This window comes from Prionailurus bengalensis, chromosome B2 (genome assembly GCF_016509475.1).
Source record: "Prionailurus bengalensis isolate Pbe53 chromosome B2, Fcat_Pben_1.1_paternal_pri, whole genome shotgun sequence".
NCBI lineage: Eukaryota > Metazoa > Chordata > Mammalia > Carnivora > Felidae > Prionailurus > Prionailurus bengalensis.
The window spans coordinates 7133187-7158181 of record NC_057349.1 but is presented as its reverse complement, the minus strand read 5'-3'; the positions used below and the strand labels follow the sequence as shown (position 1 = coordinate 7158181).

At 42.9% G+C, this 24995-nt stretch overlaps 1 protein-coding gene and 1 long non-coding RNA gene across 3 annotated transcripts in view; both read left to right on the top strand.

Annotated features, from left to right (window-relative positions):
- Nucleotides 1–2289: 2289 nt before the first annotated feature.
- Nucleotides 2290–24995, top strand: part of LOC122489178 — a 35404-nt gene continuing 12698 nt past the window's right edge. Inside the window, exons 1-4 of one of the 2 annotated variants that reach the window (XR_006298854.1) lie at nt 2290–2400; nt 5481–5640; nt 7495–7645; nt 18676–18820. This is a non-coding gene — a long non-coding RNA (uncharacterized LOC122489178). The other variant, XR_006298853.1, reaches the window with a different exon arrangement.
- Nucleotides 22878–24993, top strand: HDGFL1 (HDGF like 1). Its single transcript, XM_043590710.1, has one exon. It carries the CDS (start codon nt 22962–22964, stop codon nt 23670–23672), a length of 711 nt encoding a protein of 236 aa, XP_043446645.1. The 5' UTR covers nt 22878–22961; the 3' UTR covers nt 23673–24993.

The following is a 24995-nucleotide window of genomic DNA, read 5'->3' as shown; positions in this document are numbered from 1 at the left end:
TTCCTCTCTTTCTTTCTTTTTCAAAAAGATATCCACTTACCCAGTGTTATATGTTGAAATGACTGTCCTTTCTCCACTGAATTATCTTTCTACTTTTTTTCAAAAAATTAATGGTCTCTAGTGTTTCTCTACTGCAATTTTTTAAAAAATCAAGTTTTTATGTATGGGCCTATTTCTGGACACTGTTCTCATCTATCGATTGACTTGTGTCTGTGGACCTAAATACTATATTTTACTGATACTAGATTTAAAACCAAATCTTATAACCAGGTAGTATTAATCATCTTTTTTTTTTCAAAGTTGTTTCATTTATGTAAGGTCCTTTGCATTTCCATAGAATTTTAGTCACCTGGTCAATTTCCATAAAGCTTCTGGAGTTTTGATTGGGATTTTATTAAATCTATAAATCAGTATGGAGAGAATTGCTATCTTAGTGGTATTGAGTCTTCCACACCATTAAGAGAATATATCTCACAACTTAATTAGGTCTTACATGATATGTCTCAAGAACATCTTTTAGTTGGCAGCAAACAAGTCTTGATCATTTGTCAGATTCATTCCCAAATGTCTTATTTGGGAGCATTTATTCAAATTTCAAACATTCAAATGTTCAAAAAAATCTCTACTTGTAATTGTTCAATTCTGGTATGTATAAGTATAACTGATTTCTGGTCCTTGCTCTTTTTCTCTGGTTTTCTGCATTGTTTCAGAGAGGAGGGTAAGTCTGGTTGTTCCTACTCTATCCTAAGTGGGAGAGAAAGTCTCTTCTACTGGTTTTGTAGTTGTAGAGTCTATTTCCACTATTTTAGTGGTTAGTCTAGAAACTTTCAGATGCTAAAATTACTAAGTATTTACCATCCTGCTGAAGAATAATAAAGTTAGGGTAATTTAACTCCAACTTCTTATTTATATGCTGATTATTATAAGTATTCAATTTAATCTTGTTTTTATTACCCCCTATGAAGTAGTTGTTATCCTTGCTTTTTGCAATGTTTGTTTATATATACCCAAATGTTTAGTGTTTTCTTTCTTCATTTATTCTGGCATAAAGTTTTCTTCTTCTTAAAGTGGTCTTTAGAAGGAACATTTGTGGGGGATATTTTTTGTTATAAATTCTCTAAATGCCCATAACCTTTACAAGATAATCTAGTTGAATGTATAATTCCAGGTTGTAAGTAATTTCCTCATGATACCTTTAAGATGTTATCTCATTGGCTTCTGGCTTTTGCTGCTAATATTTTAGTCATTTCTGACCTCTCTGGTGTCCAGTTTCTTTCCCACTGTGTTATGTTCAAGTACCAATTTCATTGTACCTATTTTGTTTAGGTTTTCTGAATCTAGGTATCCCAGATTATCCTTCTTTATTTTTTTGAGTTTATTTATTTTGAGAGAGGGAGAGAGAGCACACGAGTGAGGGAGAGGCAGAGATAGAGGAGGGAGAGAGAATTCCAAACAGGCTCTACACTCTCTGCGTGGAGCCCAACATCCTGAACTGTGAGATGTGACCTGAGCCAAAATCAAGAGTCTGATGCTTAACCATACGAGCCACCTAGGTGCCTCACAGATTTTCCTTTTTTAAAAATAGGTAATGGTGAGGAAGTCATTCTGCAGAAGTCCACATTTTATGTGGAATTGGAGGATGGGCTGTGGTGGAAAAAGATGAGGGGGAACGGCTTTCCCTGCTCAGACATCTACTTTGATTGGGTGCCATGTTTTTTTTCCCTCCAAATTACATCTGTCTGCCATTACAACTGAGGATCTGACAGCTCTCAAAGAGAAAGCACTATGTCCTGAGTGCGTTTATCTCTCTTGATTCATGCTTTCCTATTCTTTCTGGCATGGAGATTTCCTTTGCTTTCCTGCCAGTCAAGTAAAGCATTTAGAGAAATTTTACACAAGATAGTTTGGGATTAATTTAAGTGTTTGCTGTTGTTGTTGCTGTTGTTAGGACAAAGTCTCTGGAAATCTCATCTAAAGTATTATCAGAACAGGTAGTGTGGGAAGGTCTTCTGTATTCTTTGTGAGAACATGTTTGTTTATCCTCCTGGACCATGAAATCTATTCAGTTTGAACCTGCATTTGAGTTAGTTCTGATAACTAACCTATTACCTGGTAGAAAATACCTGTCAGTAAATACTGACATTGAAAAAAAAATTTTTTTAATGTCTATTTATTTTTGACAGAGAGACAGACATGAGCGGGGCAGGGGCAGAGAGAGAGGGAGACACAGTGTCTGAAGCAGGCTCCAGGCTCTGAACCGTCAGCACGGAGCCCGGCGCGGGGCTCGAACTCACAGACTGCGAGATCGTGACCTGAGCCGAAGTTTGACGCTCAACCGACTGAGCCACCCAGACGCCCCAAATATTTACATTTTTAAAGGACTGTGGCAAGGGAATGAAGGTTGGTATGACTTTTGAGAAGGAGTGAGTGGGCAACACTTTAAAATTCAGAAGAAATGTAATGTGTGGTCAGGAATGAGGAGAAGTCACTGGACATGGAAGTTAGAAAGTAATTTTTAAAAAGGAAGTTTGAAAGAAAGAGGTGAGCAGAGGAGCAAGAGATAATGGGGAAGTAATGTCTCCGAGCAGTGATTGGAAAGGGTGTGCTTGATGGGGAGGGAGGACTGAGCAAATCACAGCTCTAATAGGAAAGATCTTTCATCAGAGCTTGGAGTGGGAGGATCTAATGAAGGTTGAAAAATTCGAAGAGGAGAGAGTCATGGATGACTTACCTTAAGAAGGTAGGAAAAATACAGAATCCAGAGGAGAGTTAGTGCAATTAGCTTTAAATCAGAACAGAGAAAGAAAGAATGAGTGGAAATATAATTCAGTCAATAGTAAGAAGCAAGAAAGATTGAGGCATATGTTACCCAATGAAAACTATTTTCTCATTTATTTATAATGTATTTCCCACCTACCTGAGAAGAACTAGAAGCAGCTGGAATTGTAAAAAGAACTAGCAACTGCCCACAAATTTATAGGCATACGTAGCGAACATTGAATTCTTTATGAGAAGATAGCAAAGAGAAGAGATTGGGGGAATCCACTCATATGATTCAAAAGGAATCATCTTCTAGACTCTCACGCATTGTCACTTAGCACTTCTATTGGAACGGCGCAGAACACCAACTTTTTATTACGTCACAGCTCTTACACCTACTGGACTACTGTAGGGTTGTTGGGAGCTATACTTTGGGAAAAGTCGTGAGTCTCTCCTGAGGCCAGTGTGGAAACATCCCCGTCCTTCCAGTTAGATGAAGACAAGAGTTGGAAATGAGTCTGGACTCATGTTCCCTTCATTTTCAGCTTTGGAAACCTGGAGATCCAAGGGTGAGTTTCAGTCTATATGGCAACTTCAATACACGTACTACATCTGCTATCAAGGTGCTAAATCATGTCATGCAAAATGTAAGATGAATTTCTATATGGAGCAGACCTAGAGAACATTATTATAATTAAAATTTGCTTCAGGCTTCATTCACTAGCATTTCAGGTACAATTATGTTAGAAAACTTTTTTTTTTCCCCAATAACACTTAAAATGTTGTATAATAGTCAAGCGAGATGATGTCCAAGGCGGGCAAGCTTTCTTTGAATCAGTGTCAGGAAAGTCTATATTTTCTTGGAAATCTTCTACTCTTAGATCTGCACAGTTGATTGCTTTAGATAGAAAAGAAATCCACAGCCCTGAATATCCACTTAGCTGAGTCACTGAAAGGCAATGGCCCAATACAAATATTCTAATAAAAGATGAAATTAAGGAGGACCCAATAAGAAGCAAAGATCAAATGGAAAATGTGCTTTCCAAAATGAAACGCTTAGTCCAGGAAAGCCTCCGGTGTCAAGCCTTGAACCTGAGAAGCACTTGGCTCTAAGATCTCGACCTCCTGCATGAGCGCGTCTGTTACTTTCTGTGTGGCTTCATGTGATATGTACTTCTCAAGCTTGGAGAAAGAAAATGAATTCCAGCCTGGACTGCAGGGCTGTCTGAGGACAACATTTTATTCATCTGTGCTCCTTCTCCCCCCAGGCTGCTATAATCTAACTTCCTCTTTCCTGCCCTATGTCCCAAGATCATGCTGCCTTGTGTGGGTCATGCAGTGTGTCCCATGAGATACACTCCCCCTTACCACCCTGTCAGTCACAATGCAACTCATATTCCTCGTTTGCTCAAAGTATCACCAACTGGTAACCAGTGAGTCCTGTTATTCATTGACAGTATAGCTAATTCCTCTTAATTAATGTATTATTATAGAAGAAAGGAGTGGCTAAACTGGAATCATATCAAGAGGTGGGATTAACCAGTCGGAAAGGAAACACTGGCTCAAACTGATCCATTCTTGTCCCAGACTTCTAGGTGAAGAGGAAGAATCTCTAATGTTTAAGGATATTGAGCGGGTAACTTTATGCCAAACCCTGTGTTTGTTGCTTTCACATGCATTGTCTCTTTGAGCCCTTCCAAGAACAAGTGGAGAAACAAGCCAGGGGGTTTCAGCATCTTTCCCAGGCGGGATTCAAACCCACGTGTACGTGAGACTTAAGTCATGTTAATGCCTCCATCCTGATACTCCAGGTGTGGTTTCTAATCATACTTACAGTAACATCCAAAGTCTCTGACATGTTCTTCAACGTCTTACCCATCAGGCTTCTGTCCCCATCTCCACCTTTATGTCTATAGTTGCCCTCCCTGTCTGCAGTCATGTCACCTCCTTGTCTTGTTCTTCTAACGCAACAAGTTTGCTTACACGCAGGATCCTTGCACACCCTGGTCCTGCTGCCCGGAAGCTCTTCCCTTAGGTATCTGCCTACTCTACTCCAGTCCCTACCCAAAAGTTGCCTCCTCAGAGAAGCCTTCCCTGATTCCCTGCATTAAAGAACACACATGATGCCAGATCACTCTGTATTCCTTCACCCTACTTTATTTTACTTCGAGGCCTTTTTTCATTGCATGTGACTGATATTCCATTATATCCTGTTCTATCGTATTTTTCTTGTGTTTCTCACTAAAATATAAGTCAGCTCCATAGGTGGGGGCATTTTATAACATCAGCACTCAGAACAACATCTGGCGATTAGGGAGGTGCTTAATAAATGTTGAATAGGTGAATAAATGATGATTTGGTTTTTATCCACAGCCCAGTGCACCATTTCGATGCCACAGTAATGTTGGTTTTATTGTCGTTGCTAATGTTAAACACCTTACAAACTGTATGACATTTAATTTTTGCACACTCACATAAAAGCATGTAAGTGAGAATTTTTATTATTGCCTCAATTTTACAGATAAGGATATGTTATCCTCAGAAAAACTAAATAATAGGTCCCAAAATGAGTAAGCAGGACAGTTGGGATTTCAAGCCAGGTGTGCGTGACTCTCAAAACCACCCTCACAACTGTATGGACAGACATGCCCACATTGTCTTGTCATTGGTTTTGCTGTACTTAGAGAATCACTGATTTAGCCCTGCCCTTTCTTAGACAGATGAGAAGACCGGAGACCAAGAGTAGTTTCGAGCACACAAAACACAGCAAGATCTAGAACTCCTACTTCTTCACACTTTCCTGCACATACCAGAGCAGCCCGTGATCGATAGAATTTCACGAAGAACGTAAGCCACCGACCAAGGAGGACACGTGTTTAGGTACTTCCTGACAACGCGAATCAAAATAATATATTCAGTGGCAACTTCAGAAAGGAAGTATGTGAAATTCACTTTGGGAAGTGTGAACAATATTTGGATGAAATAAGAATCCTCTGGGTGTCAAATTGAAATTCGCCCAGAGTATGGGTGAGATTTTAGCACACAGGTTTGACAAAGGCAGACTTTTGATTCATAACAGACTTCTGATCTAGTTCATAACCATTTTTAAGATATTTAAGGGAGCGTAAGCTGGATAAGTCAGAAGCTCACTCCAGCACGCATTTCTTCGTAAACAATATACACACTTGAAGATAATTAGCCCCAGCTGTTGGGGCATATTTCAATATATTTGACTCACAGAGGCTGAAAATAGTATTGATGTTTTATTGCATTGAAGGATAAAATCATCAAAAAACAGATTATAACTACAGAACTCATAAAAAATGGAATATGGAAGAATGGATGGAGATCCAGACAGAGGTCAGTACTCACACATTTTTTTTTAATTACACTATAGTTGACACCCTTGTTATATTAGTTTCAGGAGTACAACATGGTGACGTGTTGAAATCTGTGCATCATGCTGTGCTTACCCCCGGTGTAGCTGCCATCAGTCACCATGAGCACTATCACAACACCATTGATTATGTTCCCTGGTATGCATGCATTTTAACTCCTCAAGTTTTTTGTTTTAAAATATAAGAATACTTCCATTCAGAAGGCTCCCATTGAACATTTTTACTGATTACCTACCAGCGTGGCAAAAGCCGAACTTAATATTTATCTCTGTTCCCTCCTCCAAACAATACTAAAATGATACAGAAGAGAAAGACAAAGGAAGCACACATTTTCAAGGAAAAAGAAGAACGGGGATGAGACAATATCAGAAAAGAACATATTTTAGAAACTTGGGAAATATAGGCATGTAGTCGCTCATTTATGGAACGGAGGGTGTAGTGAAGCCTGTAGAAGAGGAGGAGGGCAGGGCAGGGCCAAACAAGAAGGAACATGTTGACCCTATGTGAGAATCCAGGACATGCCCCGGAACCAGAGGTATCTCTCACTGCTGAAGGTGGGAATCAGATGGGGCCACAGCCAGGAGGAAAGATGAAGGTTTAAGGAGAGGCATTTGGACGCCAAGATCATCTGCCCAGACTTAGGGGGCTAGTGACAGGCTTCCTCTACTCCAGCAGAAGACTAGAAGTGGCCATGTGGACAGATTGGTCCGGGTAGACTCTGGGTTTGGGTACAACAGACCCAGGCAAAGGCAGAAGTGAGGTTGTGAGTCATCCTTTTTTTTTTTTTTAATTTTTTTTCAATGTTTATTTATTTTTGGGACAGAGAGAGACAGAGCATGAACGGGGGAGGGGCAGAGAGAGAGGGAGACACAGAATCGGAAACAGGCTCCAGGCTCTGAGCCATCAGCCCAGAGCCCGACGCGGGGCTCGAACTCACGGACCGCGAGATCGTGACCTGAGCCAAAGTCAGACGCTTAACCGACTGTGCCCCAGGCGCCCCCCCTTTTTTTTTTTAAGTGTTATTTATTTTTGAAAGAGACCGAGAGGGAGAGAGACAGAATCCCAAGCAGGCTCCACACTGTGAGCACAGAGCCGGACTTGGGGTTCCAACCCACAAACCATGAGATCATGACCTGAACCGATATCAAGAGTTGGACGCTTAACCGACTGAGCCGCCCAGGTGCCCCCATGAGTCATCTTTCTGAATGAGGACTAGAACAGTACCTACAAACTGAACTCTAGCCCTGTTCCTGGGCTCATTGCCTCCACTAAGCCCCCTCAGCCCCAGTAGGTCACACCACTTCCAAATCCCATAGCTTCACCTTCTCCCTTTCAGGTGGGAGATCTCCTTTCTGGAAAACCAACCAGTTCAAGAGAGGAGACCACCAGACAATGCCATTTAGGCATCCTCCAATGATATGTCCTACTCATCAGGGTCACCCAGCACTGGAGACCTTCACAGAACAAGCCGCATTCCTACTTGTCACGTGAGTGCCTCATTTTTTTTTTGCTTAATTTTTGTAAAGGTTTATTTATTTTTGAGATACAGAGACAGAGCACCAGCAGGGGAGGGGCAGAGAGAGACACACAGAATCCAAAGCAGGCTCCAGGCTCTGAGCTGTCAGCACAGAGCCTGATGCAGGGCTTGAACCCATGAACCGTGAGATCATGACCTGAGTCAAAGTCACATGCTTAACCGACTGAGCCACCCAGGCGCCCCTTGAGTGCCTCATTCTTAAATAAGAATGGACAGACATCACCACAAGATACATAAGGGAAAGACGTTCACATGAAACCAAGAGATGGAAAGAAAAAGAAAAAGAGATATGCTTGCAATCAACACAGTACAGAAAAGAAAATTTCAGAAGAATGATTATTAGTATGTCTAGAGAAGAAAGAGAATATATCACACCCATGGGGGGAAAAAAAGAACCAAACATTATATAAAAAAAGAGTCAGAATTGGCGAGAACTCATGTAAACTAAAAAGTACAGTAAAAAAAAATCCATAGAAGGTTAGCAAGATAAAGTTAGGGAGAGTGTAACACAGAGGGGCTGTTTCCTATGTGCTCCTCCCTATAGAGAAAGGCCTGGAAACCTGGGGCCTACTTTCCAACAATCCCTGCAGTCCAGGATTGCAGGAGACACCTGCATGTGGCCTGGGCGGGGGAGGTGCATTTGCTCTGGTGGCCAGCAAATGCTTGGGTCTGGGACAGTGACATTGTACAGAGGCCTCTGGACATCTTTCTGGGAATCACCCACTTCAGTGTTGGGGGTGGGGAGCCACAGTGCTCAGGCTCTCCGAGTCCCTGAATCTCAGGAGGGCTCTCACTTGTCCTCATTCCACTGGCCCTTCCAGTGATTTTTAAGCTCTTTGTTCCTAGATGAAATTGCTCTCTGATTATGATACCTTGAATAGTTTTTGTGTCCTAAAGAAATTCTCCCGTAGTAGGTAAATAGGAATGAGGACTTTCATTGGGGCCTGTGTGTGTGTGTGTGTGTGCATGTAACAGAGAGAGAGCGTGAGAGAGAGAGGGAAATTGGAGGTAATCCAAGCATTTGCCAGTAGAGGAATTAAGAAGTAAAAGGTGCTTATAGTTAGTGGTGCACAATAACGCATATCAGTTGCAAACCCCAACAGTACAATATAAAACAACTTGGACAGATCCTGAAGACATATTTAGTGGGAACAACATGGAATGAGATTCATGGACTGCATTAGTGTAATGGGGAACACCAACACAGGCAAAACCCCCTATGGCCTTCCCTCTGGAATGTGTGTGGATGAGGGGAGAGGATGAGAGCTAGGATCAAGGCGGACGAAGAGGCCAGGATTAGGTTGCCCTTGGACAGACTGATAGCTGTGATGCTATGGACGAAGGGGCAGGACTATCTCAACTCTCCTCGCCTGCAGTTCCTCTCTGTCTCTGTCTCTCTCTTACAGGCACGTGCGCACACACACACACACACACACACACACACAACTAAAACTGGGCAGCCAATCTGGACCTATTGTCTACTGATGGTTAAGTCCAGGAGTGATCTGTCACCATGGTGGTAAGCATGGCAATGACAAGTAAGGGAAAAGGTGACACAAAACATTTTGGTCTGTAAGCTCACAGAAGACAGGGATATAGGCTAGCTCACCCCTGCATTCCCAGTGCCTGCAGATGCTCAGTACATTTTTGTAAAACTGAACTGAATTACAATCAGCCTATATCCTACAACCAAGTTCAGGTTCTAGGGGCAAAGTTCCTAAACTGAAGCAAATCATGAAAATTCTCAGATCTCTCTTTTCAGTGTTCCTGCATCAATAGGATATAGTAAGGGGCGCCTGGGTGGCTCAGTTGGTTAAGCGTCTGACTCTTGGTTTCAGTTCAGGTCATGATCTCAAAGTTCATGAGACAAGCCCTGTATGAGGCTCTGTGCTGATATGTCAGCACAGGGCCTGCTTGGGAGTCTCTCTCTCCCTCTCCCTCTGCACCCCCTCCACTCTCGCTCTCTCTCTCTCAAAATAAGTAAGTACACTTTAAAAAAAAATAGTGTATAGAGAGCAGTGAATGGCCAGGCTTGAGGTTGCCTTAGTTTTGACAATAACAATGTCAAGTACAAGGACACAAAGTTGCCCTTCTATTTCCTAACCCTGAGCTTTTATACCAGCTCTCTGGAGAAAGCTTTAGTCAGGGGATCGGGGTCAGTGCCAGAGCAATGTTTGAGATCATAAACAGCCACATACAGAATCAGAGGACTCCCTCAATGACCGTTTGAGAAAACAAAACAAAACTATTTTTCATGCATTTTAAAGATTCTCAGTTTTAGACTTGAAATGACCAGGACTTTATATAATTAGGGAATCCCTTTCATCACTTATGAGGATCAAATCATTTCCCACAAGACATCTCTATAAAACCAGACAAGTTGACAATTGTAACAAAGGTTAAGAAGTATGGAGTGTCTACAGATGTGTGTGTGTATAACTATAGTTATACACACACACACACCTGCACGCATATATATATATATATATATATATATATATATATATACACACACACACATACACACACACACATATATATGTATATGTATGCACACACACACGCGCACACACACACACACACACACACACACATATAATTCATTGACTGGACCCAGAGAACATTTGGCCTTATAAACAGCTTTATTGCTTAATTGGTAATTAGGTCCTGCTTGCCTGTGTGTGGCATTAACGTAAATTGGAAGAGAACAGCACCAGGTGCATTCAATTAAAAAAACTTTAAATGGAGGTATCATGTTTTACCACTTGGTCGCATTTTGCAAATACATTCAACAGGTTTATTCCAATGTCAGGGTTGCAGTAAATGGAAATCAGGCTGAGTTAAAACAGACATGTCTTGAGGGTTAATCTTTCTGTCTCCTGATTTCCATCACCTACTTTGAAACTCTATGGTCTTCTATGTGTAGAACTTGCCAAAGCCTGTGGCTGAAGCCTTCCCTCTTCTTTATGCACAAGAAGAGCTACATTTGTTTTCCCACTGGGAATGGTGTTAATCTGAGTCAGGCTAATCATCAGAACTAACAAGGGACAAAGCCAATTATATCTACTATTTCTGTAAAATGGCTCAGTGGACTTAGGCAGAGTCTGAATAAGAGAGACTTAAACAGAGGCATTAAATAAACTGTGAGCCTATTTGTAAATGTCCTGCCTCTTTTTACTATCCACTGAAGGGCTCTTGGCATGTGTGATGAACCCCGAAGAGTGGCCATCAGAAGGACATTAGAACATTATGCAGTGCAATTATTTTTAGACTTTTCTGAGCAGAGGAGAAATTTATGAAGTAGCTTAAAGCTGAAAACTTGGGTACAGAGGGAAATAAGAGACAGTTAGCTTTAGATACTGGATTTCTCCGGGAAATTAGTCAATACCGATCCAATTAGTTGTTGCTAATAATTTCCTGGAAGAATATTCATGTCCCTGCAATAGCATAGTAGTTGCAGCCTTAATATTTCTCAGCAGACATAGATAGATACATGCACACATTTTCTCCCCTTGCGTCCGTTTCTCCAAAATTGAATGATTCCTAGGATGACTTTTTACATGAAATTGCTAGGATCCCCATAAAATTGTTTTCTCTCAATACTCCCACTTGATTGTGTACCCAGAGCTGTACAATTTTAACACACTGTCTTTGTATCCTTCAAAACCACTAAAGGAAGTACATAAACTGTCTCTTCAAGCCATATAATGAAGTAAATCTGTAAAGAGGTTAAAATTCATATATTTCATGTCCATCCATCCAAACCTTGCTCATTCTTTAAGAAAAATCTCAACTCCTGCCACATCCATAAAGTCTTCCCTGATTATTTTTGTATAAATGGGTACAAGTTTTTTTTATTATTAGAATCTGTTTTGTATTCTCTAAATATTTCATGCATAGAATTTTTTTCTCCTCCATTAACTTTCAAATTTCTAAGGGAAGGGTATGCATGGCATTTTGTAACTTCCTGACACCTAATTAAGATGCTATAAATTCATGCTTTGAGACTTTCCCTTTTTGATCCAACATATGGCAAATAGCAGATAAAATATAAAAGATACAATTAAGTAACTTCAAAGTGCTAAATGTATCGATAGGCTAGAAAATGGAATATGGCATGCAGAAACGTAGAGGCACTGACACTACAGGAGGGTTGGGATCACGGACCGGAAGCACGCAGAGGAGCCCACGTGTCTGGATCCTGGGGGGTTGTAGGAAATAGGGGCCTCAAATCCAGGAGACACAGAGCTGGTCTCACTGCCCGGTTAGCGTGGAGCTTCCGGACACTGAAAAGGCAGCTGAAAAAGTCCGGATTGACTAATTTGTGGGGATGCGCCATTTATAATGTTGCCTCTTCGAGAGGCACGAAGAAGCAGATGGCCCTACAGCCGGACAACCTGGGGCCAGCCACCGCTTGGCAGCAGGAAATGAAATCATGACAGATTAAGTGACGACGAGAGAAAAATCTCCATAGTGGTTTTAAAATTGGTAGGGTTTTAAAAGAAGCGTGTTTAGAATCTATGAAGGGACAAAGAAATGATTAACTCCATGAAGAGAATGAGAAAGTAGGAAACCAAAACAGATAAAATAACAAAGGGTAGATAGAAAAAACTAGAAATTCGTAAAGTGAAAACCATTGTTGCTGAAACGAAACAAATTGGGATAACTGATAATTGAAATCAGACACAAAGAATTAATACATGGGACTATGGTTTTGAGAAATTTTGCAGAATGTAGCACAACAGAGATTCCAAACATGTATAAGAGACATGGCTATAGATCAAGATGACGTAATGTATATATACAAGTGTTCCAAAAGAGATCTGAGGAAATATCTGAGAGGCTTTATTTTAAAACGGGGGGGGGGGGGGTGCCTGGGTGGCTCATTCGGTTAAGCCTCCGACTTCAGCTCAGGTCATGATCTCACAGTTCATGGGTTCGAGCCCCGCATCGGGCTCTGTGCTGACAGCTAGGAGCCCGGAGCCTGCTTCGGATTCTGTGTCTCCTTTGCTCTGCCCCTACCCTGCTCGTGTTCTGTCTCTCTCAAAAATAAATAAACATTAAAAAAATTCAAATAAAAACATAGGAATTGTCTAGAGTTGAGGACAGACATGAGTTCAGAGTAAAAGTCTTCAAGTATCCCTCATAACGAGTAAAAATAATCCCATAGACGTCTTAGTGAAATTGTGGTATCTCAAGGACAAAGACTTGATAGTTGGAAAAGAAGACCTGATGCCTGACAAGAAATGCCCTTTGCCCTGGTGGCTGGCTTGTCAGCAGCAATAACAGAAGTAATGCCTTCTTCACATTCTTGAAGGAATACGGTTTTTTAAAAGTTAATTGATTAATTAATTTTTGAGAGAAAGAAAGATCGTGAGCAGGGGAGGGGCAGAGAGAAAGGGACACCCAGAATCCGAAGCAGGCTCCGGGCTCCCAGCTGTCAGCACAGAGCCCGAGGCAGGGCTCAAACCCACGAACTGTGAGATCGTGACCTGAGCTGAAGTCAGATGCTTAACCAACTGAGCCACCCAGGCGCCCCAAAGGAATATAGTTTTATTATAAATCATATACACAGCTAATAAACTATTGAATAGTGAGGTTATCATAAACATATTTTGAAGTACATCAGGCTAGGAGAATTTGCAACTGTACACACCCATTAAAACAATTACCAAGTGATGTATTTCATTTATTGAAAGTAAAGAAAAGGTGTAGAAGAAATCAATGACAAAATATGTAAATAAATGTGAAAACTATTTGTGAAAATATTATGAAATTCTAAAAATGTAAAATTATGGACAATTACAAAGGTGGGTGTTAGGGGTCTTTGACACGTGTTATAAAGTCTTTGGATTTGGTTAGAAAATTTATAGAGTTATGTATGCTAAATAAGAATTGCTGAGGGAAGAGAGTTACCAAACCAGCAAAGGGAACTAGCAAAAGGCAAAACAGTAGTAGTGATGATATGATAATTATAAGAGATTACCACTGTCAGTCTAGAGAAAAGTAGAAAACAGGGAGAAAACAATAACAACAACAATGAAGTCATAGTAAATCAAAAACACAAAACTGGTTGGTAGACATAGAATTCATCACAAAATGTTAAAAAGGTTAAATCCTCTTAATAAAATATTAGACTGAATGCAATCTATCCAGGGACTGGTTTCAAGGGTATAATTAAACAAAAGGGCATATAAAAGTTAATATTAAAGAACTATGACTCAAATGCTAATCAGAAAAGCTGCTGCTTTTTTGTACTGAATCCAAGCAAAGTGAATTTCAGGCAAAAGCCTTCAAAGGGCAATAGCGTTCTAATAAAAAGCCAAACAATATAAAAATAAAGACTATGTATACGGTTAACAATAGATCCTGAACATGCACAAAGCAGAAACAAGCCCACCTGGTATTGTTTTTATTTATTTATTTATTTATTTATTTCTATTTTGAAAGAGAGAGAGAGAGCACAAGCGGGGGACAGGGGCAGAAGGAGAGGGAGAGAGTGTCTTAAGCAGGTTCCATGCTCAGTGCAGAGAGGTCAGATGCTTAACTGACCGAGCCACCCAGGCGCCCCTAAACATTTTAGATTTATCTGTTCAGTAAAAATGTTATTGACTTTGGGGTACATGGATGGCTGAGTCGGTTAATCCTCCAACTCTTGATTTTGGCTGAGGTTATGATCTCATGGTTTGTAAGTTGGGGCCCTGTGTCGCGCTCTGCCCTGCCAGTGTGGAGCCTGCTTGGGGTTCTCTCTCTCTCTCTCTCTCTCTCTCTCTCTCTGCCCTTCCCCCACTGGTGCGTGCTCTCTCTCTCTCTCTCAAAATAAATATACTTAAAAAAAAAAAAAGAAAATGTTATTGACTTTGCTATTACTACAAGAGAAAAAAGCACAGTCAGCCATCATCAAACAATATGGTAGGGGCGCCTGGGTGGCGCAGTCGGTTAAGCATCCGACTTCAGCCAGGTCACGATCTCGCGGTCTGAGAGTTCGAGCCCTGCGTCAGGCTCTGGGCTGATGGCTCAGAGCCTGGAGCCTGTTTCCGATTCTGTGTGTCCCTCTCTCTCTGCCCCTCCCCTGTTCATGCTCTGTCTCTCTCTGTCCCAAAAATAAATAAACGTTGAAAAAAAAAATTTTAAAAAAAAAAAAAAAAAAACAAAAAAAAAACAATATGGTATATATATATATGAGCATATATACTGAGCATATATATATATATATGAGCATATATACTGAGCATATATATATGTATGAGCATATATACTGAGCATATATATATGTATGAGCATATATACTGAGCATATATATATGTATGAGCATATATATATGAGCATATATATATATGAGCATATATATATGAGCAAATATATTTCATATATATATGTGAAAATGTTAAAAACAAAACAAAACATTGTTATGTGGTTGCAGTTTATTGTTATAAACATTCTGACAGAAAAAGAAAGGCTGGCCATTTTTTTTAATTAGAGAGAGAGAGAGCAAGTGGGGGAGAGGGGCAGAAGGATAGAGAGAGGAATCCCAAGCAGGCTCCATGCTCAGCCCAGAGCCCAAGGTAGAGCTTGATCCCATTCCCCTGAGATCATGACCTGAGCTGAAATCAAGAGTCAGAGGCTCAACCGACTGAGCCGCCCAGGGGCCCCCAAAGGCTGGCCGTTTTAAAGAGAAGTAGGCCTTCTGTCTGTAATGTTTCACACTGGAGAGATACCATCTCCATAGTAACGTTACTCGATGTGCAGTTAACATCCTTGTACCTTTAGGGGGCGCCTGGGCGGCTCAGTCGGTCAAGCGTCCAACTGCTGTTTTCTGCTCAGGTCATGATCTCCTGCTTTGAGAGTTCAGGCCCCCAGTGGGCTCAGTGCTGACAGTGAGGAGCCTGCTTGGGATTCTCTCTCTCTCTCTCTCTCTGACCTTCCCGTGCTCTCTCTTTTAAAACAAATAAACTTAAAAAAAAACCCACATCATTTTACCTTTATATATATTTTCCAATCAAACATGATTGCATAGTTATGTTTTACTCATTTAGTATTCTAAGAACAGATGCTCTTTCACCCTTGGGATTAAATCTGCACCTTCATTTCTGCCTCTCCAAATGCAGATACATATTTGGGTTACTATTTTCTTTTAAAGTTTTGTTTCCGTAATCTACACCCAATGTGGGGTTCAAACTCATGACGCCGAGATCAAGGGTCACACGCTCTTTCGACTGAGCCTAGCCAGGCGCCCGACCCAATATTTTTAACGTAAGGATGCATGGAAACGGAACTCAAATTGCACCTGGGAAAATCTCGGCAGCTGTAACTGCTCCAAGGACTGCTAATTTTCCCCATTTCATTTTGTGATCCTTCTAGTAATTCGCTATTTATGACATTTCTGCTTTCTTAGTATCTGCATCATTCTTCACTCTTCATTTTGTCTCCACCAAATTTTCTGGTTGATTTTTTTTGAATGATTGTGCTCATGATGAATAGGTGGGCAGGCAAAAAAATAAAGAGAGAAAAGAAAAAGGAAAAGGCAGTGTAGTATAGCAAAGTGTTTTAAGAATTGAGAAAATAGATCTAAAATGCTTCTACCAGGGTATGGTGTGTAAGTGCTCAATAAATGGTAAACATTAGCAGCTCTGTCATAATTTTACTTATGAATATATTCTCATGGTTATTCTCTGACAAGCAGGAATAGAGGATGGGCTTTTGTTATGTCTGATTTTGAAGAGCAAAGCTGATGAGATGATTCCTAAGTGTCTTATTTAAGTATTTCAAGTTTACAAGTATCCAAAGTGCTACATTTTGTCTAAAACTTGTCCCACCATGAAGAGTGACCAAAGAGAAAAGGGATAACACCATTTGTTCAAAAGCTTATCATTTGGGTCATATGGGATATTTTTCTGAGGCATCTGAAAGTGTGTTTTTCTCACCAACTCCTTCCAAACAATGAACAAACTCTCTGATAGACAGAAGCAGTGCTTGTTGGAGATTTCGCTGACCTTGAATGCAGTGTTGAATTTCTATGCTCTGATTTTCTGTTACTTGATCTCTATGCTTTACGAGTCTTTGAATTTATATGAAATCTCTAAACTCCCTAGAGTATGTATATATTTCAACAAATAATGTACATGTTCCCTCATTTCGAAAAACCTGAATTGTTCTGGAGGCAAAATATTTCTTTCTCAATGTTTAAAAAAGACAAAGCCATTCACTTCCATTAATCCTTTGGTGATAAAGATAAATACCAACTCAATACAGGTATCTATACTCCAAAATTAAATGAAAAATGTAAGGCATTTGGTAATAATGAAAGATGAAAAACTCAATCAAAATTATTGTTCCTCTTCAAATACCATTTTCATGAATTCAAAATTAGACATCTTGGTTTAAAAACCCCCTCCCTGGGGCAAATGGGTGGTTCAGTGGGTTGAGCATCTGATTCCTGGTTTTGGCTCAGGTCACGATCTCACGGTTCGTGAGTTGGAGCCCACGTCGGTCGGGCTCTGTGCTGACAGTGTGAAGCCTGCTTGGGATTCTGTCTTCCTTCTCTCTCTCTGCCCCTTCCTCGCTTGCTTGCTCTCTCTCTCAAAATAAATAAATAAACTTTAAAAAATCATAAAAACTCCCTCCCTTTTATTGTTATGCACATTGTTGATGATTTCCTTAAATGGAAACGGTACAAATTATTCTCAAAGTTTAGCATTTTGGCAATTATTTTGAAAGCTAAGAGACCTTTGGAAGGAAGAGTAAGAGATAATTGAGGCAAAGACTGAGGTTATATCCTAAAAACTTTAGCAAGGCTTTCTGAAAGCTTTGGTTATTTTAACCGCTTGCGGGACACCTTAGTATAATGGCAAGTGCAGAATTGAAATTGCAAAACCCATGTCCACATTTGCTTACAGACAAGACTCTGCTGATCTCAGATCTTTCAAAAATGTTTTTTTATTGCATGAAGAACACATCGCCTCCAAAACGTAAGAAGAAATATGTAATTATAATATAATGAAAGAAACACTGGCAAGGCATGAAGCTAAATTTGGAGCCAGAAACAATTTGTGGGGAAGAAAACAACAGTAACTCCTCCAAAAGTATCACGTAATGCAAAAATAAAAAGATTTGCACTTTAACAAAACAGAGTAGAGCTCGCTATTTTAATAGTAATGACTAGTAGTAATTGAACATTTATTAGATGCCAGACATGTTTGACACAAATTGTTTTGTTCATTTCAAACAGCCCTTCTCTCTCTCAAATGGGTCCTAAGATTATCCACATTGTATTTATTTATGTTTTAAAGTTGATTTATTTTGAGAGAGAGAGAGAGTGAGTGCATGCAGGGGAGGAGCAGAGAAAGAGTGAGTGAGAGAGAGCATCCTAACAGGCTCCTGGCTGTCAGTGCGGGGTTTGATGTGGGGCTCAAACTCATGAACAGCGAGATCATGACCTGAGCTGAAATCAAGAGTCGGACACTTAACTGGCTGAGCCACCCAGATGCCCCTACCCACATTTTAGATTGAAGGAACTAGGTTTCATATAGTTTGACAGATTGCCTACATTATATATTTTGTTCTCCCTTTTCATTCAACTTCACATTTTAAGCATTCTTGAAGTCACTAAATTGTACTTTAAAAAACCTTAAAGACACAGAATATGGCTATCTAATTATGTAATTATGTAAATAGACCCTGTTATATGCATCTAATCCCCAATTATTGAATACTCACCAGCATTGATAACTTACTTGTTTAAACTTTGCTAATTATAAGGATACAACAATTCATCCATTTTCATGTGACAGAGTTTGAATAAATATTATCATGCAAGATTCAAATTAGAAATACTTCTTTCTCAATGTTTAAAAAATTCATACTATTGAAACATTTTAATGTCTTTTTTTCCCAAAGAGTAGTTTGTAAAAGCTTCAAGCCTCCAAGAAATCAGTATAATGAATTATACTTATCTGTAACTGCCACTTTTATTAATTTTAGGGTGGCAATGTTCTTTCCATGACGGAGAAAACAGCAGTTTTGCGTGACATTGGTGATTGGTCACGAGGTCCACATCGCCAGCACGCCTACGCCACTTTGAAAACCTGCACCTTCTGTCCCCAGTCCCCGAATCCCATCATCAAGGGTAGGTAAAGATTTGACTCACTATTCAAACTGATAATAATAAGCGCCTTGGGTCATTCCTTAAATTGTTCTTTAGCTCTGGGGCATCCACAGTGATACAGTTTATTTCCACCCCCAGTTTCTCTCTTGGATTCCAGAAGGCTGTGAGGCTTTAAGGCGTATGCTAAGTGGACACTGATAAAATATAGAGGTGACGAAATAAAGAAGCAGGGAACTTCCTGTGGCTTTTAAAACGGACAGAGAGGGGATTTTTCTACCCACGGTCGGGGAGGGGATTTCTTTTCTATCTGATTATGTCTGCTAGAACATTCTAAAAGGAAAAGCCTTAACCCCACATACCAACCGTATATAAACGCTTCTGTTGGGTAAACCCAGAGGCGGCTAATGTTTTTAACGAAGACGAAAGCACTCAGAAAACAACTGCATTTATTTTATATCATAGTTCACGTCAGACTAATTGAATTTTAAACTAATTAAACAAGAAAACATCAATTAGGTATCTATTGTCTCTTGTACAATTATGTTGTTTTACTGCCTGTGTCTCATAGTTGTTGCCAAGCAGCTTTTTAAATCCTATCCCAAATTTTCCGAGACGGAAACAGAAGTGTTACATGTTTTGGACTCGAAGGTGTTTTGATAGGTATGTCTCTGCTGAAATTAGGTCCTTTTGACAAACAGGTGTTCTTAGTACATTTGAGTTTTCAAACATCTTGACCTGCTAGAAACAGCTGAGCTCACGGAGATCTAGTGCCTGAAAACTGATCGTTGTAGTTGCTCGGGAGTATTTTGTATAACAACCCCCTCTACACCTAACCAGGTCACCAGGAAAACCACTTCCTACCCTCTCCGCCTCTCCGCTTTGAGCAAGAAAGATGATAACCTTTTCTTAAGTTTATTTTTTATTTTGAGACAGAGAGAGAGAGAGCAGGGGAGGGGCAGAGAGAGAGAGAGAGAGAGAATCTCAAGCAGGGTCCTTGCTGTCAGCACAGAGCCCCATGTGGAGTTCAGACTCAGGAAGCGTGAGATCATGACTGAGCAGCAATGAAGAGTCATTATCTCTTTACCTACTGAGCCACCAGGAGCCTGCAAGACAATAACTTAAAAACAAGTTGGTTTCAAGGGTCAGAGAAGCTAAGATCCTGCCGCTTGATCACGTCGCTGGGAACGCAGGTATAAAAGGCACACTCTTTGGGAGAGTGGTCCCTGTTTAACTCTTTAAATGCATTTCACTTCTCCCCAAGCTTCCTCCCATTCCCCCACTTCTGGAGTAAGCTACCATTAGGTGATCACGTTCAGTTGAAGAACGCTGGCTTTAAAAATAAAAATAAAAAAGACCTCTTATGTTGTCTCGTGCAGAAGTTGCACTGGATATGAAATTGCATGTGTCATATGGACTCCAGCTGGCAGAGGGCTTCTCTTCATTCTTCAGCACCCTTATTCACGAATCTACTCCTTTCGATAGATCTTTATCCTCATTTAGTCTAATAACAAAATAATAATAACAATAGCATAATAATAACAGCCTAATCCTATCCATGATGAAACACGCCATCACACTTTGTCAGTATATCGTGGCCTCTCACAGCCATTGTCTGGACTGTCCTACCCATAATCTCATTTAAAACAATCCTGAGAGGGGTGCCTGGGTGGCTCAGTTGGTTAAGCATCCGACTTCGGCTCAGGTCACGATCTCACAGTCCGTGAGCCCCGCACTGGGCTCTGTGCCCACGGCCGGGAGCCTGGAGCCTGCTTCAGATTCTGTGTCTCCCTAGCTCTCTGCCACTCCCCACTCTCTCTTTCTCTCAAAAATAAATAAACACTAAAAAATTGAAAAAAAAAAAAAAAACCCTTGAGAGGAATTTTAAGTATTACTTTAAACGTCTTACCAGGCTGGTAAACATGTGAGAATTGCCAGAATTCTCTCTATTGTTTCTCCTACTACCCCTTCCCATAAGCTTGTCCTAATAACCACACACCCACTGATTTCTCCTGAAATTCCTTTGTGTTGATGCAAAGAACATAGGACTTAGAATTTGAAGACTAGCTTGCGTTTCTCTGTAAGGAAGTCTCTGGTGACTTATCTCTTAAATTATATTTTCAAGTCCTCAAAGATCAACATCTTCTGTGCTGGCCCTATATAGCACCACACCGCGTAGTCACCTGTAAGGGGTGACAAGAAGAGAATGACGGTCTGTGCCTAATAGAATTTCTTTCACCCTTTGCAGGTATGGATCCTTCTCTACTAGGTTTTCTTGCCTCTATTTCCTTACATTTTGTTTCAGTTTTTGATAGGTTTTTGGTTATTTGCTCTACCCCTCGAATACTCCGTCCAAATAATACCTTCACACGTGTTTACCTGCTGTGATTCAACTACCAGACAATGACCTTTGATGTTTGGCTTCTACCACTATGGCCCATTTGGCCGTAATCACACTCACTCTGAGTCTTCCTAGACTTTTTCCTTCTTTCCAACTTTGCCACATGATCTGTGCTTTAGTGCAGCACAGTGAGCGTTGAGAAGAAAGGCCACGTGTGCATAGTAAGACCTCTGCTTACAGAAACATCACATTCCTTCCTACTATGCGAATGCCCATGATGTCCTATTATCTTTTGCAGCCACTAAACATTTCTAGTTTTCTAGTGCTTTCTCTGTGAAGTTGAGAGAGGAAATGTATCAGATTTGTCTTTGTAGCAGAATGTCCTAAAAAATGTTCTAAGAATATGGCTCGACAGAAAAGCGAAAAGAACTTGTCTAGCGTTTCAAAGCGCATCGTATTTGTTTTCCCTTGTTGAGAGAGGGTAACTTCTTTTGCCCAAAGTGGGTCTCCCCCACCCAGAGCCAAAATGGCTGATTGGCCCCAGCAACCCAGAAAGAAATCTGAGTTGTACTGAAACAGGTTAATGGTTTTCATTCGCCACTGGTCATTGTTGGCTTCACTCGGAAGGAACATCTGTGTAGTTAAATACATGATAAATGTTGAAAGGGCTTTGTCCTTATAGCCAAGAGTACTATTCTGAAATATAAGGCTAGGTTGCAAAGTACAAGCTCACAGCTAGCTAGCAGGACTCAAAAAAAAAAAAAAAAAAAAAAGATGTAGAAAGTTTTATAACAAGTGTGGTTACATGGAAACTCCTGTAAGTATCAGTTTAGAATAGTCTTGTATGTGGAGAAATGTCTCTTCTTAAAATAATCTCTCAGCTGAGATCATGCTTTTTTTTTTCTTCTTTTTGTCTAACCTAGAGGGAGTCCTAGTTACCAACAGTGTATTTGATATGAGCAGACCTTTACCTAATTCTTAATCACAACCAGCCCACTTTTCCTCTATTGTGGGAAGATTCTGGGAGCATTTGATGTATCATAACCATGAAGTCTTATCTCTTACAATAGGCAAGAATCACTGAAAGGGCAAAGGCTACCCCTCTGATATGGCTGGTTTGACACGATCATGATGCTATTAATATATTGGGCCCCCCCTCCCCGCCCCTCCCAAGAATACTACCGGTTCAGAACACTGGATTCCAGAAGATGTGAACTCGGGACATCCTCACACTATCGCTGACTCTGTCCCTTTGCCTGACCTCCACTCTGCTCTGGAGTCCCGGAGGAGGCTCCGGTGTCAGCCTTCAAGGAAATCAGAGAAGGAGGGAAGCCTCTGTCCCCGCCACGCCATCAATGGCTCCTGAGGCAAGGGTGGAGTTTGCTGTGCTGAGATCAGGACCCACGTGGATACCTCGAGTTTGCACTAGCCTGTTACCGGGGTCCCCCCCCCCCGAACACGCTCTCATCGTGTCACTGCGTTCTCCCAACACTGCCCCACGTCACCCTTCCCAGGCTCCTCCGGCACACAGCGTGACCCGCGCAACCTTTACGGCCCAAGTGCTCTACAGACCAATGGGCCCCGGGGCCACCCGGCCATCCGACCTGTCCGCTCTATCATTCTAGAAACCACGGCGCCCACACTGGGGTCTCGGAGATAATGCACTCTTCGCGCTAGAACCTTCTCAGGGCGCGGGGCGTTGCGCGCGTCGCCGGGCGCGCGGGGGCCCTCGCGGGGCGCGCGCACCCAGCCCAGCGGCCGCCACCCGCCCGCGTCGTGGGGCGTCGCCGGGGCCTCCGCCGAGGCCGGGTCCGCACCCCCGCCATGTCGCGCTACTGCCGGCCCAAGTACAAGAGCGGCGACCTGGTGTTCGCCAAGCTGAAGGGCTACGCCCACTGGCCCGCCAGGATCGAGCACATGGCCGAGCCTAACCGGTACCAGGTGTTCTTCTTCGGCACCCACGAGACGGCCTTCCTGGGCCCCAAGCACCTGTTCCCGTACGAGGAGTCCAAGGAGAAGTTCGGCAAGCCCAACAAGAGGAGGGGCTTCAGCGCGGGGCTGTGGGAGATCGAGAACAACCCCACCGTCCAGGCCTCCGACTACCAGCTGGCCCGGGGGCAGGCCGGCGCCGACTGGCCCGGGCCGCAGCCGGAGGTCGGCGCGGACGCCACCGCAGGCCGCGGCGACCCGCAGGGGAAGGCGGGCGGCGACGCGCAGGCCGAGCAGGCCGCGGAGCAGGGGACGCCCAAGAGGAGCGCGGGGGAGCTGCCGGAGGGCTCCCCCAAACGTCCCCGAGAGGCCGAGCCCCGGGAGGCCGAGCCGGAAGGGGAGCAGCCGCCGCCGCCGCCGGAGGAGGAGGAGGAGGAGGAGGAGGAGGAGGCCGAGGCCGCCGGGGAAGCCGCGCCGCCGCCCCTCGTGGAGCTGGAGATCAGCGGCGCCACCGCCCCCGAGCCGGGCCCGGCCCAGGCACCGCCCGCGGAGGGGCCCGAGCAGCCGGGAGAGGCCCCGGGCGTCGCAGAGCGCGAGAGCCTGTAGTCACCGGTTTGGAGAAGAGCCCCCGCCCCGTTCCTGCTGCGGCCTGGCTGTTAACTGGGGAAACTGGCCACGGCCTACGAACTGGGACGCCTCCCCCACCCCCCACCCGCTCTCCTCCTCCGTCCAACCCCTTCCCCCCCCCACCACCAACCGCGCCCGGACCTGGGGTTGACCTGGAGGGGCAGGCCACCTGGCCCCCGGCACCCCTGTGATCAGAGCCAGGACTTCCACCCCCCACCCCCACCCCCTCCGGGGTTGAGCTGAGCCCACCGCGCCCCTCCCTGCCTGGAACTGTTTCCTAAGGTTTCAGTTGGGGCGTGGACCTGCCGTTTGCACCCTCTCTCCCTCCCCGGGGCATTCTGGACCTCTGCGTTGGAATCAGGGGTAGGAGGGGAAGGGGTGCAGGATACAGAGCATGGGTGGGTGCGGAGGGGGACTTCCAGGGGCTAGGAAGGGGCAGTCCTCAAACTGGGCTGGTAGTGGGTGGCCGTCTTCCAGAGCTCCTGCCCTGCCCCCCCCCCCCCCATGCCTGTTATACCCAGCAGCTCGCATTCCCCCAAAGTGGGAGGCCCTGTCTCCCATCTGGGTCCCCCCTTTTGCTGACCCAGGGATTTGTCGTTTTTTCACCAAATAATTTGAGAGCTCCCAAGTTGTTTGTGAGGTGGGAAGGGTCAGCTTTGCCCAGCTATTTGGAAGGGAGCAGTGAGGAACATCTATCCCCATTGAGATGTCTAGATGTCCGGGCTACTGGAATGTTCCGGGGAGACTCCTGGCCACCCCTTTTCCCTCTCCCCACAGCCTCAAGGCCACCCTACAGTCATCTGTATCACTCAGGCATAAAACAAAAGGCACGTTGTTTAGGAAACCTAATTTTTAATGCAAAGAATTTTATTTTTTATTTTTCAAAAATGAACTACCCTGGCGACGTCTTCAGTCAGCTTGCCGCTCTGCCATGGTTTACCCCAGGTCTGAGACGGACTAGGACGTTCCCTTTCCATTGGGGTTTGATGACTTTCTTTTTGTAGTTAAGGCTTTGGTGTTCCTTGGCAGGTGCCATTTTCCATCCACATCCCACAGTGTGCCTCCTATCCCACCCCCCAGCATTGTCACCAGACCTGAAATGTAACTTCCTGAGAAGAGAGAGGGCTAAGTGCCCCCTGCCAGCCTCTTCCTCCACTCTCTCTGGATGCCTCTGTTGTCTCTTTCACCCTTGCCCTTCTCTCTTGGGCTCTGATGAAAAATTGTTGACTGTAGCTTTGGAAGTTGAGAGCTGAACTATTTCAGTTCCAGGAAATAAAACCCGTTGATTACTTTAAATACATC